The 18932-nt window shown below is 43.8% G+C and overlaps 1 protein-coding gene across 1 annotated transcript in view; it reads right to left on the reverse strand.

Annotated features, from left to right (window-relative positions):
* The window catches only part of HERC4 (HECT and RLD domain containing E3 ubiquitin protein ligase 4), a gene marked incomplete at its 5' end in the record, with an annotated part of 748563 nt that overhangs the window by 567382 nt on the left and 162249 nt on the right, over nt 1-18932 (reverse strand). Inside the window, 1 exon segment of the mRNA XM_053691837.1 lies at nt 17440-17499. Coding sequence (XP_053547812.1) covers nt 17440-17499 — 60 coding nt within the window.

Genomic DNA, 18932 nt, shown 5'->3' on the forward strand with positions numbered 1-18932 from the left:
ATCAGAGGGAGTGAGAGTGCTACTGTATCTGCATGCGCTTATCAGAGGGAGTGAGAGTGCTACTGTATCTGCATGCGCTTATCAGAGGTAGAGAGAGTGCTACTGTATCTGCATGCGCTTATCAGAGGTAGAGAGAGTGCTACTGTATCTGCATGCGCTTATCAGAGGTAGAGAGAGTGCTACTGTATCTGCATGCGCTTATCAGAGGTAGAGAGAGTGCTACTGTATCTGCATGCGCTTATCAGAGGTAGAGAGAGTGCTACTGTATCTGCATGCGCTTATCAGAGGTAGAGAGAGTGCTACTGTATCTGCATGCGCTTATCAGAGGGAGTGAGAGAGTGCTACTGTATCTGCATGTGCTTATCAGAGGGAGTGAGAGAGTGCTACTGTATCTGCATGCGCTTATCAGAGGGAGTGAGAGTGCTACTGTATCTGCATGCCCTTATCAGAGGGAGTGAGAGAGTGCTACTGTATCTGCATGCGCTTATCAGAGGTAGAGAGAGTGCTACTGTATCTGCATGCGCTTATCAGAGGGAGTGAGAGAGTGCTACTGTATCTGCATGCGCTTATCAGAGGTAGAGAGAGTGCTACTGTATCTGCATGCGCTTATCAGAGGGAGTGAGAGTGCTACTGTATCTGCAAGCGCTTATCAGAGGTAAAGAGAGTGCTACTGTATCTGCATGCACTTATCAGAGGTAGAGAGAGTGCTACTGTATCTGCATGCGCTTATCAGAGGGAGTGAGAGTGCTACTGTATCTGCATGCGCTTATCAGAGGGAGTGAGAGTGCTACTGTATCTGCATGCGCTTATCAGAGGGAGTGAGAGTGCTACTGTATCTGTATGCACTTATCAGAGGGAGTGAGAGTGCTACTGTATCTGCATGCGCTTATCAGAGGGAGGGAGAGTGCTACTGTATCTGTATGCGCTTATCAGAGGGAGTGAGAGAGTGCTACTGTATCTGTATGCGCTTATCAGAGGGAGAGAGAGTGCTACTGTATCTGCATGCGCTTATCAGAGGGAGTGAGAGAGTGCTACTGTATCTGCATGCGCTTATCAGAGGGAGTGAGAGAGTGCTACTGTATCTGCATGCGCTTATCAGAGGGAGTGAGAGTGCTACTGTATCTGCATGCGCTTATCAGAGGGAGAGAGAGTGCTACTGTATCTGCATGCGCTTATCAGACGTAGAGAGAGTGCTACTGTATCTGCATGCAGTTATCAGAGGGAGTGAGAGAGTGCTACTGTATCTGCATGCGCTTATCAGACGTAGAGAGAGTGCTACTGTATCTGCATGCGCTTATCAGAGGGAGTGAGAGTGCTACTGTATCTGCATGCGCTTATCAGAGGGAGTGAGAGTGCTACTGTATCTGCATGCGCTTATCAGAGGGAGTGAGAGTGCTACTGTATCTGTATGCACTTATCAGACGTAGAGAGAGTGCTACTGTATCTGCATGCGCTTATCAGAGGGAGTGAGAGTGCTACTGTATCTGCATGCGCTTATCAGAGGGAGTGAGAGTGCTACTGTATCTGCATGCGCTTATCAGACGTAGAGAGTGTGCTACTGTATCTGTATGCGCTTATCAGAGGTAGAGAGAGTGCTACTGTATCTGCATGCGCTTATCAGACGTAGAGAGAGTGCTACTGTATCTGTATGCGCTTATCAGAGGTAGAGAGAGTGCTACTGTATCTGCATGCGCTTATCAGAGGGAGTGAGAGTGCTACTGTATCTGTATGCGCTTATCAGAGGGAGTGAGAGTGCTACTGTATCTGTATGCGCTTATCAGAGGGAGTGAGAGTGCTACTGTATCTGCATGCCCTTATCAGAGGTAGAGAGAGTGCTACTGTATCTGCATGCGCTTATCAGAGGGAGTGAGAGTGCTACTGTATCTGCATGCGCTTATCAGAGGGAGTGAGAGTGCTACTGTATCTGCATGCGCTTATCAGACGTAGAGAGAGTGCTACTGTATCTGCATGCGCTTATCAGACGTAGAGAGAGTGCTACTGTATCTGCATGCGCTTATCAGAGGTAGAGAGTGCTACTGTATCTGCATGCGCTTATCAGAGGGAGTGAGAGAGTGCTACTGTATCTGCATGCGCTTATCAGAGGGAGTGAGAGTGCTACTGTATCTGCATGCCCTTATCAGAGGGAGTGAGAGTGCTACTGTATCTGCATGCGCTTATCAGAGGGAGTGAGAGAGTGCTACTGTATCTGCATGCGCTTATCAGAGGGAGTGAGAGTGCTACTGTATCTGCATGCGCTTATCAGAGGGAGTGAGAGTGCTACTGTATCTGCATGCGCTTATCAGACGTAGAGAGAGTGCTACTGTATCTGCATGCGCTTATCAGACGTAGAGAGAGTGCTACTGTATCTGCATGCGCTTATCAGAGGGAGTGAGAGTGCTACTGTATCTGCATGCAGTTATCAGAGGGAGTGAGAGAGTGCTACTGTATCTGCATGCGCTTATCAGACGTAGAGAGAGTGCTACTGTATCTGCATGCTCTTATTAGACGTAGAGAGAGTGCTACTGTATCTGCATGCGCTTATCAGAGGGAGTGAGAGAGTGCTACTGTATCTGCATGCGCTGATCAGAGGGAGTGAGAGTGCTACTGTATCTGCATGCGCTTATCAGAGGGAGTGAGAGTGCTACTGTATCTGCATGCGCTTATCAGAGGGAGTGAGAGTGCTACTGTATCTGCATGCCCTTATCAGACGTAGAGAGTGTGCTACTGTATCTGTATGCGCTTATCAGAGGTAGAGAGAGTGCTACTGTATCTGCATGCGCTTATCAGAGGGAGTGAGAGTGCTACTGTATCTGTATGCGCTTATCAGAGGGAGTGAGAGTGCTACTGTATCTGCATGCGCTTATCAGAGGGAGTGAGAGAGTGCTACTGTATCTGCATGCTCTTATCAGAGGGAGTGAGAGTGCTACTGTATCTGCATGCTCTTATCAGAGGGAGTGAGAGAGTGCTACTGTATCTGCATGCGCTTATCAGACGTAGAGAGAGTGCTACTGTATCTGCATGCTCTTATCAGAGGGAGTGAGAGAGTGCTACTGTATCTGCATGCGCTTATCAGACGTAGAGAGTGCTACTGTATCTGCATGCTCTTATCAGAGGGAGTGAGAGAGTGCTACTGTATCTGCATGCGCTTATCAGATGTAGAGAGAGTGCTACTGTATCTGCATGCTCTTATCAGAGGGAGTGAGAGAGTGCTACTGTATCTGCATGCGCTTATCAGATGTAGAGAGAGTGCTACTGTATCTGCATGCGCTTATCAGAGGGAGAGAGAGTGCTACTGTATCTGCATGCGCTTATCAGAGGGAGTGAGAGTGCTACTGTATCTGCATGCACTTATCAGATGTAGAGAGAGTGCTACTGTATCTGCATGCGCTTATCAGAGGGAGTGAGAGTGCTACTGTATCTGCATGCGCTTATCAGAGGCAGTGAGAGTGCTACTGTATCTGCATGCGCTTATCAGAGGGAGTGAGAGAGTGCTACTGTATCTGCATGCGCTTATCAGAGGGAGTGAGAGTGCTACTGTATCTGCATGCGCTTATCAGAGGGAGTGAGAGTGCTACTGTATCTGTATGCACTTATCAGATGTAGAGAGAGTGCTACTGTATCTGCATGCGCTTATCAGAGGGAGTGAGAGTGCTACTGTATCTGCATGCGCTTATCAGACGTAGAGAGAGTGCTACTGTATCTGCATGCGCTTATCAGAGGGAGTGAGAGTGCTACTGTATCTGTATGCACTTATCAGAGGGAGTGAGAGAGTGCTACTGTATCTGCATGCGCTTATCAGAGGGAGTGAGAGAGTGCTACTGTATCTGCATGCGCTTATCAGATGTAGAGAGAGTGCTACTGTATCTGCATGCGCTTATCAGAGGGAGTGAGAGTGCTACTGTATCTGCATGCGCTTATCAGAGGGAGTGAGAGAGTGCTACTGTATCTGCATGCGCTTATCAGATGTAGAGAGAGTGCTACTGTATCTGCATGCGCTTATCAGAGGTAGAGAGAGTGCTATTGTATCTGCATGCGCTTATCAGAGGGAGTGAGAGTGCTACTGTATCTGCATGCGCTTATCAGAGGGAGAGAGAGTGCTACTGTATCTGCATGCGCTTATCAGAGGGAGTGAGAGAGTGCTACTGTATCTGCATGCGCTTATCAGAGGGAGTGAGAGAGTGCTACTGTATCTGTATGCGCTTATCAGAGGTAGAGAGTGTGCTACTGTATCTGCATGCGCTTATCAGAGGGAGTGAGAGTGCTACTGTATCTGCATGCGCTTATCAGAGGGAGTGAGAGAGTGCTACTGTATCTGCATGCGCTTATCAGAGGGAGTGAGAGTGCTACTGTATCTGCATGCGCTTATCAGAGGTAGAGAGAGTGCTACTTTATCTGCATGCGCTTATCAGAGGTAGAGAGAGTGCTACTGTATCTGCATGCGCTTATCAGAGGGAGTGAGAGTGCTACTGTATCTGCATGCGCTTATCAGAGGGAGTGAGAGTGCTACTGTATCTGCATGCGCTTATCAGAGGGAGTGAGAGTGCTACTGTATCTGCATGCGCTTATCAGAGGGAGTGAGAGAGTGCTACTGTATCTGCATGCGCTTATCAGAGGGAGAGAGAGTGCTACTGTATCTGCATGCACTTATCAGAGGGAGTGAGAGTGCTACTGTATCTGCATGCACTTATCAGAGGGAGTGAGAGTGCTACTGTATCTGCATGCGCTTATCAGAGGGAGTGAGAGTGCTACTGTATCTGCATGCGCTTATCAGAGGGAGTGAGAGAGTGCTACTGTATCTGCATGCCCTTATCAGAGGGAGTGAGAGAGTGCTACTGTATCTGCATGCGCTTATCAGAGGGAGAGAGAGTGCTACTGTATCTGCATGCGCTTATCAGAGGTAAAGAGAGTGCTACTGTATCTGCATGCGCTTATCAGAGGGAGTGAGAGAGTGCTACTGTATCTGCATGCGCTTATCAGAGGGAGAGAGAGTGCTACTGTATCTGCATGCGCTTATCAGAGGTAAAGAGAGTGCTACTGTATCTGCATGCGCTTATCAGAGGGAGTGAGAGTGCTACTGTATCTGCATGCGCTTATCAGAGGGAGTGAGTGTGCTACTGTATCTGCATGCGCTTATCAGAGGTAGAGAGAGTGCTACTGTATCTGCATGCGCTTATCAGAGGTAGAGAGAGTGCTACTGTATCTGCATGCGCTTATCAGAGGTAGAGAGAGTGCTACTGTATCTGCATGTGCTTATCAGGGGTAGAGAGAGTGCTACTGTATCTGCATGCGCTTATCAGAGGGAGTGAGAGTGCTACTGTATCTGCATGCGCTTATCAGAGGGAGTGAGAGTGCTACTGTATCTGCATGCGCTTATCAGAGGGAGTGAGAGTGCTACTGTATCTGCATGCGCTTATCAGACATAGAGAGAGTGCTACTGTATCTGCATGCGCTTATCAGAGGGAGTGAGAGTGCTACTGTATCTGCATGCTCTTATCAGACGTAGAGAGAGTGCTACTGTATCTGCATGCGCTTATCAGAGGGAGTGAGAGAGTGCTACTGTATCTGCATGCGCTTATCAGAGGGAGTGAGAGTGCTACTGTATCTGCATGCGCTTATCAGAGGGAGTGAGAGAGTGCTACTGTATCTGCATGTGCTTATCAGGGGTAGAGAGAGTGCTACTGTATCTGCATGCGCTTATCAGAGGAAAAACATAATTTATGTAAGAACTTACCTGATAAATTAATTTCTTTCATATTGGCAAGAGTCCATGAGCTAGTGACGTATGTGATATACAATCCTACCAGGAGGGGCAAAATTTCTCAAACCTCAAAAATGCCTACTTAGTTTAACGAATAGCCAAGTAATGGGGTGATAGAAAAAGGAGTAAAAAGCATCAACAAAGGAATTTGGAAATAATTGTGCTTTATACAAAAAATCATAACCACCATAAAAAGGGTGGGCCTCATGGACTCTTGCCAATATGAAAGAAATGAATTTATCAGGTAAGTTCTTACATAAATTATGTTTTCTTTCATGTAAGTGGCAAGAGTCCATGAGCTAGTGACGTATGGGATAGCAATACCCAAGATGTGGAACTCCACGCAAGAGTCACTAGAGAGGGAGGGATAAAATAAAGACAGCCAATTCCGCTGAAAAAATAATCCACAACCCAAAATATAAGTTTTATCTTTAAATGACAAGAAAAACTTAAAACATCAGCAGAAGAATCAAACTGAAACAGCTGCCTAAAGAACTTTTCTACCAAAGACTGCTTCAGAAGAGGCAAATACATCAAAACGGTAGAATTTAGTAAATGTATGCAAAGAGGACCAAGTCGCTGCTTTGCAAATCTGATCAACTGAAGCTTCATTCTTAAAGGGACATTATACACTCATTTTTTCTTTGCATAAATGTTTTGTAGGTGATCTATTTATATAGCCCATAAAGTTTTTTTTAAAATAAATGTATAGTTTTGCTAATTTTTAAATAACATTGCTCTGATTTTCAGACTCCTAACCAAGCCCCAAAGTTTTATGTGAATACTGTCAGCTACCTTCTCCAGCTTGCTCCTGTTTGTGTAAAGGGTCTTTTCATATGCAAAAGAAGGGGGAGTGGGGGAGAGTCTTATTTACCACTTGCAGTGGGCTTTCCAGCTGCCTTTTCAACAGAGCCAAACTGACAGCTTCTAAGTAAGTTTTTAAACAGTTTTATACTGGATTTTTATATCATTATCTGTGCATCTTATTCTTTATAGTAGTGTCTATTACATGCAGTTATATGAAAATGAGTGTATACTGTCCCTTTAAAAGCCCACGAAGTGGAGACTGATCTAGTAGAATAAGCTGTAATTCTCTGAGGCGGGGTCTTACCCGACTCCAAATAAGCTTGATGAATCAAAAGCTTTAACCTAGAAGCCAAGAAATAGCAGAAGCCTTCTGACCTTGTCTTGAGATGCAGGACATATGCAGGACACAGCAATGATGGTACAACTATTTTATTACAGAGCACAGAAACATACATCTAGTCAGGTTAATTTCACTAACTAACTGCGACACAGACTACCGGACCTAAGACCCGCCCCAACTAGTGACATCACATCCAGCTCTCATCACATCTTCCCCTTTTTCAAAGGCAAAGCTTACATTTGAATATAACAAATAACAAGGTATACGAACAGAGAATACAACAACAATTTTTTTTCGAACAATATATAAACAAATAGGTTCAGAAAATATAAACATATAAATTACATCCTGACTTGGACATCGAGGTAGACTACCCAAGTCCACAGTGACCATGGGATTATTCTGCCCATACTTCCGGTCACTGTTCTAGCTAAAGTCAGTCCCTATATCGGGCCGGAAGTCTCACCACTCTTCCGCTTGATGTAACTTTGCATGAACTGTCCTCTGATACAGAAGATGGTTAATTAGAGTCAGCTGGAGGCAAAGATATATCCCCGCTGTGATCTTGCTGAGGGGAAGGCCCCTCTCTTAGAACAGGGGATCCCACCGGCGGTGGTACTGAGGCATCCAGTTCCAGACTCCCAGGTACAGGCTGAAGATGTCTTCGGTTACGGCGTGTAACCGTCCCTCCCTCAGTAAGGACTGTATAAGACCTTGGTTATGGAGAGCGGCCAACTACCGTAGCAGGCGTCTTCCATTTCTTCTCATCATCCAGTTTAATTCTGACAGTTTGCCCCACATTCAGTTCCTGTAAGGGCCTGACAGAATGTCTTCTGTCGTAGAAGAATCGATAACCCTTTTTGGCCTCTTCATCCCTCCTAAGGACTTCGTCCCGAGGAACAGGGCCAGGCGGCTTGAAGACACCCACTGAGGGTAAAGTGGTGCGAATCTGACGTCCTAGCATCAGCTGTGCCAGGCTAAACCCGGTAGCTTGAATGGGCGTCGCCCTGTATGACAAGAGGGCCAGGTACGGCTCAGATTGCTTTAGAATGAATTTTGTTGTTTGAACTGCCCTTTCAGCCATTCCGTTGGCCTGCGGATAATGTGGACTTGACGTGGAATGTACAAAGTCATATTCCCTGCTGAAAGAACTGAACTCTGTAGAAGTGAACTGCATACCATTATCACTCACCAGCTCCATTGGAATGCCCCACCGGGCGAACAAGCTCTTCAGGCGAATGATAACGGCTTGACTTGTGATATCATTCAGGGGTGCAATTTGCAAATACCTAGAATAGTAGTCGATCACAACAAGGAACTTTTTTCCGTGCAGTTCACACAAATCAGCAGCTATTTTCTGCCACGGCCCCGCAGGCAGCAGAGTAGAAATCAAGGGCTCCCTTCTCTGAGTAGGCCGGCGTTCCCGGCAAAAGGCACATTTAGACACGTGATTTGCAATGTCGGAGCTGATCCCAGGCCACCACACAGCTGTAGCTGCCCTTTCTCTGCACTTTGTAATGCCTAAGTGGCCATCGTGAATCCTGTTTAACATCTCCTTCCTCATGCTGACAGGAATTACAATGCGGTCTTGGAACAGCACCAACCCCTCCAGCTCCGTGAGCTGTGACCTCTCTGGCTGGTAAGCACTTAAAGACATCCAGGCTGCCCGGCTCTCGGGCCAGCCTTCTTTTATGTACTTTATAACCTCTTGCAGATCTGTGTCCAAATATGTCTCTTTCTTTATCTCTTCCAGTTTCCTTGAAGAAATGGACTTGGAGGCCAGAACTAAATCAACATACACTTTCACATCCGATTCCGTGGAGGATTCTTCGGCAGCAGCCAGCGGGAGCCTGGATAGTGTATCCACCACAACCAGTTGTTTCCCCGGCACATGCACTGCCTGAACATTGAACCTGAGCAGTCTCATTAAAAGTCTCTGGCATCTCAAGGGTGTTTTGTCAATGTCATAAGAGTTGATTAGAGGGACTAGCGGCTTGTGGCCAGTTTCCAGACTTAATTTCTTCAAACCCACTAGATAACGCTGAAAGCGCTCACAGGCCCAAACTGCAGCCAGGCACTCTTTCTTAATTTGAGCGTATTTTGACTCCGCAGCCGTCAGTGTGCGGGAACAGTAGGCGATGGGCTGTAGTTTATTTTAATTTAACTGCAGGAGTGCAGCCCCCAACCCATAACTGCTTGCATCGGCACTAACCACAGTCTTTTTTTGAAGGGTCGTAGAACCCCAGCACCGGGGCAGACCCCAGCAGGGACTTGGCCTGCAGAAAAGCTTTTTCTTGTGAAGGTCTCCAGAGCCAGGCAACATCTTTCTTAAGCAACTCTGTGATAGGGTGTAAAACTGTTGATAAATCTGGAAGAAACATGCCCACGTAATTTACAAGGCCCAATATCTGTCTCAGCTCATGTACATCAGAAGGACTTTTCATCTGTTCAATAGCACAAATTTTCTCGGGGTCTGGCTTGATGCATTCCCCCTTTAAGATATGCCCAAAGTAACATAATTCAGTTTTCCTAAAATGACATTTTTCTTTATTCAGCTTCAGCCCAGACTCTTTGATAGCCTGTAGCACACAACTTAAACGCTGATCATGCTCCTCCACTGTAGACCCATACACTAGAATGTCTTCCATGACGACCGCTGTGCCCACGTGGTCACTCAGGAGAGAACTCATTTCCCTTTGAAAGATTTCAGGAGCGGAGGATATCCCAAAGGGGAGTCTGCAGAAGCAGAACCGACCTACCGGTGTGATAAAGGTAGTCAGTTTGCGGCACTTTGGATCCAGTGGGATCTGCCAAAAGCCGCTAGAAGTGTCTAATGTGTAAAAGAACTTCGCCCCAGCCAATTTTGGAGCTATATCTTCTAATATCGGCAGCACAAATCTCGCTCTCTTCACTGCCTCATTTAACCTTTTCAGGTCCACACAGATGTGCACCTTTCCGTTTTTCTTTGCAACTGGAACAATGGGGGCACACCAATCAGTTGCTTCAACAACCTCCTCAATAACCCCCATAGACTTCATGCGCATAAGCTCATTCTCCACTTGAGGCATGAGTGGGAAGGGAATACTACGGGAAGTAGAAATACTGTATGGGACTGCGTCACTTTTAAGTGCTATACGGACTGGTTTGCAATTCAGTAGGCCCAACTCGCCAAACATATCTTCAGAAATCTCATTCACTCTGGTCATGAGGCCCAAGTCACAGGCTGCTTTTCTGCTCAATAAATTGTTAACACACTGACCTCGGATCACATGCACCCACATGGTGAACTTCCTTTGCTTGTACTCACAGCTGGCAAGAAATTTCCCCACACAATCAATGCGGCCACCAGGACTATGGACATTTGAAGTAACCTTCGCCAGCTGGGGCTGTCGAGGCAGTTTCATAAATTCAGCAAAAGACATTACAGTGATATCTGCTGTGTCAATCTTAAAATCAACTTTGGCTCCCATTACAGTAAAAGTAACTTTCCAATCTTCCTCTGAGCTTGACCGTTCCACAACGGACCCCACAAAAGACACTTCCTGACCCTCCTGGTCACTGTCCACCTGCATCTCCTTAATGTATTCAGTTTTACACACCACTTCAAAATGTCCCATTCTGTTACATTTTCTGCATCTTTTATCTCTGGCCGGGCATATAACACTCTGATCATGGGCACGGTAGCACCGTGTGCATCGGGAATGTTGCGCCCATCCACTTCTAGGCCTTTCCATTACTTTAGATCTACCGCTCACACTGTGCCTTTCACTAGCAGCTTTCCTTGACTGCTGCACTTCATCCACAATACTCTCAGACCTCACATTAACACTCTGCTTTTTCACCAGTTCACTCTGGCGGGCCATCCTAATAGCCCCATCTAATGTTAAATCAGGTTCTAACTGCAGCTTCAGTGAGACTTCAGCATCTGCAATTCCAAGAACTATTCTGTCTCTGATTTGCTCTTCTTTAGCAACACCAAACTCACAGAATTCAGCTTGTTCATACAGGCTGTGCACAAATGACTCCACAGATTCTCCCACACGCTGATTACGTTTGTGAAAACAAGCCCTCTCATGAATCACATTTCTTTTGGGCACAAAGTGGGCACTGAGTTTATCCATAATTATATCAAAGTTAACTTCTTCCCCTTCTTGGAAAGTAAAAGCATTGAACACTGGCTCCACATCTTTCCCCATAGAGTATAAAAGAGAATTAACTTGTACTTCACCACTCTCCTTGTTCAGTTTTGAAGCAATCCTGAAGCGCTGAAACCGCTGACACCATGTGGGCCAAGCTGCAGGCTGAGAGAAGTCAAAAGGCTCAGGTGGGGTAAACTTTGACATTGCAATCGATCAGGAACAGAAGCGCAGGCCAGAACTTCTGACACCATGTCATGAGATGCAGGACATATGCAGGACACAGCAATGATGGTACAACTCTATTTTATAACAGAGCACAGAAACATACATCTAGTCAGGTTGATTTCACTAACTAACTGCGACACAGACTAACGGACCTAAGCCCCGCCCCAACTAGTGACATCACATCCTGCTCTCATCACAGACCTTTTCTAGGACCAGAAAAAAAAACAAATAGACGGGAAGTCTTCCTGAAATCTTTAGCAGCTTCAACATAATATTTCAAAGCTCTTACCACATTCAAAAAATGTAAGGATCTTTCCAAAGAATTTTTAGGATTAGGACACAAGGAAGGGACAACAATTTCTCTACTAATGTTGTTAGAATTCACAACCTTAGGTAAAAATTGAAATGAAGTCTGCAAAACCGCCTTATCCTGATGAAAAATCAGAAAAGGAGACTCACAAGAAAGAGCAGAAAGCTCAGAAACTCTTCTAGCAGAAGAGATAGCCAAAAGGAACAACACTTTCCAAGAAAGTAGTTTAATGTCCAAAGAATGCATACGCTCAAATGGAGGAGCCTGTAATGCCTTCAAAGCCAAATTAAGACTCCAAGAAGGAGAAATTGATTTAATGACGGGCTTAATACGAACTAAAGCCTGTACAAAACAGTGAATATCAGGAAGTTTAGCAATCTTTCTGTGAAATAAAACTGAAAGAGCAGAGATTTGTCCCTTTAAGGAACTTGCAGACATATCCTTATCCAAACCATCCTGAAAAAAACTGTAAAATTCTAGGGATTCTAAAAGAATGCCAAGAGAATTTATGAGAAGAACACCATGAAATGTAAGTCTTCCAAACTCAATAATAAATCTTTCTAGAAACATAGTATTAATCACTGAGTCAGAGAAACCTCTATGACTTAGTACTAAGCGTTCAATTTCCATACCTTGAAATTTAATGATTTGAGATCCTGATGGAAAAACGGACCTTGAGACAGAAGGTCCGGCCTTAACGGAAGTGGCAAAGGTTTGCAACTGGACATCCGAACAAGATCCGCATATCAAAACCTGTGTGGCCATGCTGGAGCCACCAGCAACACAAATGATTGTTCCATGATGATTTTGGAGATCACTCTTGGAAGAAGAACTAGAGGCGGGAAAATGTAAGCAGGATGATAACACCAAGGAAGTGTCAACGCATCCACTGCTTCCACCTGAACATCCCTGGACCTGGACAGGTATCTGGGAAGTTTCTTGTTTAGATGAGAGGCCATGAGATCTATCTTTGGAAGCCCCCACATCTGAACAATCAGAGAAAACACATCTGGATGGAGAGACCACTCCCCTGGATGTAAAGTCTGACGGCTGAGACAATCCGCCTCCCAATTGTCTACACATGGGATTTGAGATTAGACAGGAGCTAGATTCCGCTCAAGCAAGTATCCAAGATACTTCTTTCATAGCTTGGGGACTGTGAGTCCCACCCTGATGTTTGACATATGCCACAGTTGTGATATTGTCTGTCTGAAAGCAAATGAACGGTTCCCTCTTCAACAGAGGCCAAAACTGAAGAGCTCTGAGAATTGCACTGAGTTCTAAAATATTGATCGGTAATCTTGCCTCTTGAGATTTCCAAACCCATTGTGCTGTCAGAGATCCCCAAACAGCTCCCCAACCTGAAATACTTGCGTCTGTAGTGATCACAGTCCAGGTTGGCCGAACAAAGGAAGCCCCTTGAACTAAACGCTGGTGATTTAACCACCACGTCAGAGTGTCGAACATTGGGATTTAAGGAAATTAACTGTGATATTCTTGTATAATCCCTGCACCATTGATTCAGCATACAAAGCTGAAGAGGTCTCATGTGAAACCGAGCAAAAGGAATTGCGTCCGATGCTGCAGTCATGAGGCCTAAAACTTCCATTCACATAGTCACTGAAGGGAATGACTGAGACTGAAGGTGTCGACAGGCTGCAACCAATTTCAAACGCCTCTTGTCTGTTAGAGACAGAGTCATGGACACTGAATCTATCTGGAAACCTAAAAAGGTGACCCTTGTCTGAAAAACTTTTTGGTACATTGATCCTCCAACCATGTTTTTGAAGAAACAACACTAGTGGATTTGTGTGAGATTCTGCAGAACGTAAAGACTGAGCTAGTACCAAGATATGGTCCAAATAAGGAAAGACCGCAATACCCTGCACTCTGATTACAGAGTGTAGGGCACCTAGAACCTTTGAAAAGATTCTTGGAGCTGTTGCTAGGCCAAATGGAAGAGCAACAAATTAGTAATGCTTGTCTAGAAAAGAGAATCTCAGGAACTGATAATGTTCTGGATGAATCGGAATATGAAGGTATGCATCCTGCAAGTCTATTGTAGACATATAATGTCCTTGCTGAACAAAAGGCAGAATAGTCCTTATAGTCACCATCTTGAAAGTTGGTACTCTTACATAACGATTCAAAATTTTCAGATCCAGAACTGGTCTGAATGAATTTTCCTTCTTTGGGACAATGAATAGATTTGAATAAAACCCCAGACCTTGTTCCTGAAAAGGAACTGGCATGATTACCCCTGAAGACTCCAGGTCTGAAACACACTTCAGGAAAGCCTGAGCTTTTACTGGATTTTCTGGGATACGTGAGACAATCTGTGAGATCTTCTCACAGGAGGTCTCACTCTGAATCCTATTCGATACCCTTGAGAGACAATGCTCTGAATCCATTGATTTTGGACAGAACGTATCCAAATATACTTGAAAAACCTTAATCTGCCCCCTACCAGCAAAGCTGGAATGAGGGCCGCACCTTCATGCGGACTTAGGGGCCGACTTTGGTTTCTTAAATGGCTTGGATTTATTCCCATTTGAGGAAGGCTTCCAATTGGAAACAGATTCCTTGGGGGAAGGATTAGATTTTTGTTCCTTATTCTGACGAAAGGAACGAAAACGGTTAGAAGCCTTCGATTTACCCTTAGGTTTTTTATCCTGAGACAGAAAAACTCCCTTTCCCCCAATGACAGTTGAAATAATAGAATCCAACTGAGAACCAAATAAATTATTACCTTGGAAAGAAAGAGATAGTAATCTAGATTTAGATGTCATATCAGCATTCCAAGATTTAAGCCACAAAGCTCTTCTAGCTAAAATAGCTAAAGACATGGATCTAACATCAATTTTGATAATATCAAAAAAGGCATCACAAATAAAATGATTAGCATATTGCAGTAAGCGAATAATGCTAGATATGTCAGAATCCAATTCTTGTTGTGCTAAATTCTCCAACCAGAAAGTTGATGCAGCCGCAACATCAGCCAAAGAAATTGCAGGTCTGAGAAGACGACCTGAATATAAATAGGCTTTCCTTAGATAAGATTCAAGCTTCCTATCTAAAGGATCCTTAAAGGAAGTACTATCTTCCATAAGAATAGTGGTACGTTTAGCAAGAGTAGAAATAGCCCCATCCACTTTGGGGACTTTTTCCCAAAACTCTAGAGAATTTGCTGGTAAAAGATAAAAAATTTTAAACCTTGAAGAAGGAATAAAAAAAGTACCCAGCTTATTCCATTCTTTAGAAATCATATCAGAAATAGCATCAGGAATAGGAAAAACCCCTGGAGTAACCACAGGAGGTTTAAAAACAGCATTTAAACGTTTATTAGACTTAACGTCAAAAGGACTGGTTTCCTCAATATCCAAAGTAATTAACACTTCTTTTAATAAAGAACGCATATACTCTATTTTAAATAAATAAGTAGATTTGTCAGTGTCAATATCTGAGGAAGGATCTTCTGTATCAGATAGATCCTCATCAGAGGAGGATAAACTATTATGTTGTCGGTCATTTGAAATTTCATCAACTGAATCAGAAGTTTTAAAAGACCTTTTACGTTTATTAGAAGGTGGAAATGCAGACAAAGCCTTCTGAATAGAATCAGTAACAAATTCTTTAAAATTCATAGGTATATCATGTACATTAGAAGTTGAAGGAACTGCAACTGGCAATGTACTATTACTGATGGACACACAATCTGTGCATGTAAAAGTTTATCATGACAACTATTACAAATAACATTTGGAGATATAATTTCCACAATCTTACAACAAATGCACTTAGCTTTGGTAGAACCGATGTCAGGCAGCAAAGTTCCAACAGATACTTCTGAGGCAGGATCAGATTGAGACATCTTGCAAAATGTAAAAGAAAAAACAATATATAAAGCAAAATTATCAATTTCCTTATATGACAGTTTCAAGAATGGGAAAAAATGCAAATAGCATAGCCCTCTGACATAGAAAAAGGCAAGAGGCAAAAATCAATGGGGTATTAAAATAATGAAAATATTTGGCGCCAAGTAAGAAGCACAACGTAACTGAACATTTTTTGGCGCCAACAATAACCGAAAATGACACACTCGCGTCACTAACGACACAACCGTGTGTAAGGCTTAGGCGTCAACTACGACTCCGGAAATGACGAAGTTGCGTCACGGACGTACTTTTCGCGCCAACAAAGACACAATAAAGTCTAGCATTTGGCGCACCCGCGGGCCTAATACCGCCCATTTGCAAGAAAAAAGTAGTCAATTAGAAAAAAGACTAAACCCCAGTTAAGAAAAATATTTCTTAAAATGTTTATTTTCCCCAAATATGAAACCGACAGTCTGCAGAAGGAAATACATGAAGCTGACTCATGGCAAATATAAGTACAATACATATATTTAAAACTTTATATAAATGCATAAAGTGCAAAACCATAGCTGGGGTATCTTAAGTAATAAAAAACATACTTACCGAAAAGACACCCATCCACATAAAGCAGATAGCCAAACCAGTACTGAAACAGTTATCAGTAGAGGTAATGGTATATAAGAGTATATCGTCGATCTGAAAAGGGAGGTAGGAGATGAATATCTACGACCGATAACAGAGAACCTATGAAATAGACCCGCGTTAGGGAAATCATTGCATTCAATAGGTGATACTCCCTTCACATCCCTCTGACATTTGCTGTACTCTGAGAGGAATCAGGCTTCAACAATGCTGAGAAGCGCATGTCAACGTAGAAATCTTAGCACAAACTTGCTTCACCACCTCCATAGGAGGCAAAGTTTGTAAAACTGAATTGTGGGTGTGGTGAGGGGTGTATTTATAGGCATTTTGAGGTTTGGGAAACTTTGCCCCTCCTGGTAGGATTGTATATCCCATACATCACTAGCTCATGGACTCTTGCCAATTACATGAAAGAAAGAGAATGCTACTGTGTCTGCATGCACTTATCAGAGTGAGAGAGAGCTACTGTATCTGCATGCTCTTATCAGAGGTAGAGAGAGCTACTGTATCTGCATGCTCTTATCAGAGGTAGAGAGAGCTACTGTATCTGCATGCTCTTATCAGAGGTAGAGAGAGCTACTGTATCTGCATGCCCTTATCAGAAGGAGAGAGAGTGCTACTGTGTCTGGATGTGCTTATCAGAGGGAGAGAGTGTGCTACTGTGTCTGCATGTGCTTATCAGAGGGAGAGAGAGTGCTACTGTGTCTGCATGCGCTTATCAGAGATAGAGAGAGCTACTGTATCTGCATGCGCTTATCAGAGGGAGAAAGAGTGCTACTGTATCTGCATGCGCTTATCAGAGGGAAAGAGAGTACTGCTGTGTCTGCATGCACTTATCAGAGGTAGAGAGAGCTACTGTATCTGCATGCTCTTATCAGAGGTAGAGAGAGCTACTGTATCTGCATGCCCTTATCAGAGGGAGAGAGAGTGCTACTGTGTCTGCATGTGCTTATCAGAGGGAGAGAGAGTGCTACTGTGTCTGCATGTGCTTATCAGAGGGAGAGAGAGTGCTACTGTGTCTGCATGCGCTTATCAGAGGGAGAGAGAGTGCTACTGTGTCTGCATGCGCTTATCAGAGATAGAGAGAGCTACTGTATCTGCATGCACTTATCAGAGATAGAGAGAGCTACTGTATCTGCATGCCCTTTTCAGAGGGAGAGAGAGTGCTACTGTGTCTGCATGCGCTTATCAGAGGGAGAGAGAGTGCTACTGTGTCTGCATGCGCTTATCAGAGGGAGAGAGAGTGCTACTGTATCTGCATGCGCTTATCAGAGGGACAGAGAGTACTGCTGTGCTATCTTGATAGACAGATGCAAGATCTGAGTTAAAGAAAACAAACATACCTTGTAGCAAGAAAGCTTCCATTTAAGCAAGCAGCTGATGAAAATACCGAGTCTATTTCCCTAGATGGAATTAAAAAAAAATGAATTAGACTCTAATATTAATTACAATGTTACTGTGTATGTCATGTCAATAACCCGTGTCCACAGACCATAAAGATTTTATGCATTCAAGGGGACAGATAAATAAGGGTTAGTCACTTCTAAATCAAGGGTTAGGGTTAGTCACTTCTAAATCAAGGGTTAGGGTTAGTCACTTCTAAATCAAGGGTTAGGGTTAGTCACTTCTAAATCAGGGTTAGGGTTAGTCACTTCTAAATCAAGGGTTAGGGTTAGTCACTTCTAAATCAAGGGTTAGGGTTAGTCACTTCTAAATCAAGGGTTAGGGTTAGTCACTTCTAAATCAAGGGTTAGGGTTAGTCACTTCTAAATCAGGGTTAGGGTTAGTCACTTCTAAATCAAGGGTTAGGGTTAGTCACTTCTAAATCAAGGGTTAGGGTTAGTCACTTCTAAATCAAGGGTTAGGGTTAGTCACTTCTAAATCAAGGGTTAGGGTTAGTCACTTCTAAATCAAGGGTTAGTGTTAGTCACTTCTAAATCAAGGGTTAGGGTTAGTCACTTCTAAATCAGGGTTAGGGTTAGTCACTTCTAAATCAAGGGTTAGGGTTAGTCAGTTCTAAATCAAGGGTTAGGGTTAGTCACTTATAAATCAGGGTTAGGGTTAGTCACTTCTAAATCAAGGGTTAGGGTTAGTCACTTATAAATCAGGGTGGGAGAGGCTCCTTTAGAGTTCCCATTCCACGCAGCCAAACATTTTTTTGTTGGGTGATGCAGATGATCCTCATTTATGTTAAAATGGCAGAAGCGACTCTCTCATGTACCCTTATGTGGTATGGGTGCTAGGCAATGTTCCCCCTAAATACTAGAGAAGCTAATATAGGCTACCTCTAGATAGGGGCGCTATAAGGAAATGTATGTGATAGATATTAGGCAAATTGTAAATATACCCTCAGTATATGATAAACAGCCTAAAATGATAATGATGTTATATACTAATACCATACACTATCTCTATATGATAATGTCCATTTATGGCCGATTGATTTGATCCAAGGTAATTAGACGAAGCTGTTGCTTGATGTTATCAAATAACAGAAATGAGATAATGCTGCACTCTCCTCACATATAGATGTCACTGAATCTAAGAAAATTACGAAAACAAGAGAGGCACCTGTGTGTACCAATAATAAAGCCAAATAATCCCATTCATTAAACCCTAATCAGGGTACTCACATTTGTGAGGAGCACTCAGACAGTGCTATTAGGTGCAGGCTGGATATTTGGCAGTGACCCAGCTCACTGATCTGCCTGGATGCAGGAACAAGAAAATAGGCCCCTCCCACCATGCACTCAATGTCAGAGGGCCTTAAAAAAAGTACTCCTAGGAGTAATCTAACAAGCCATGTGGAAAACTAGGCCCCAAATAAAGATCTATC

Source organism: Bombina bombina, chromosome 9 (assembly GCF_027579735.1).
Source record: "Bombina bombina isolate aBomBom1 chromosome 9, aBomBom1.pri, whole genome shotgun sequence".
In the NCBI taxonomy this organism is placed as follows: Eukaryota; Metazoa; Chordata; class Amphibia; order Anura; family Bombinatoridae; genus Bombina; species Bombina bombina.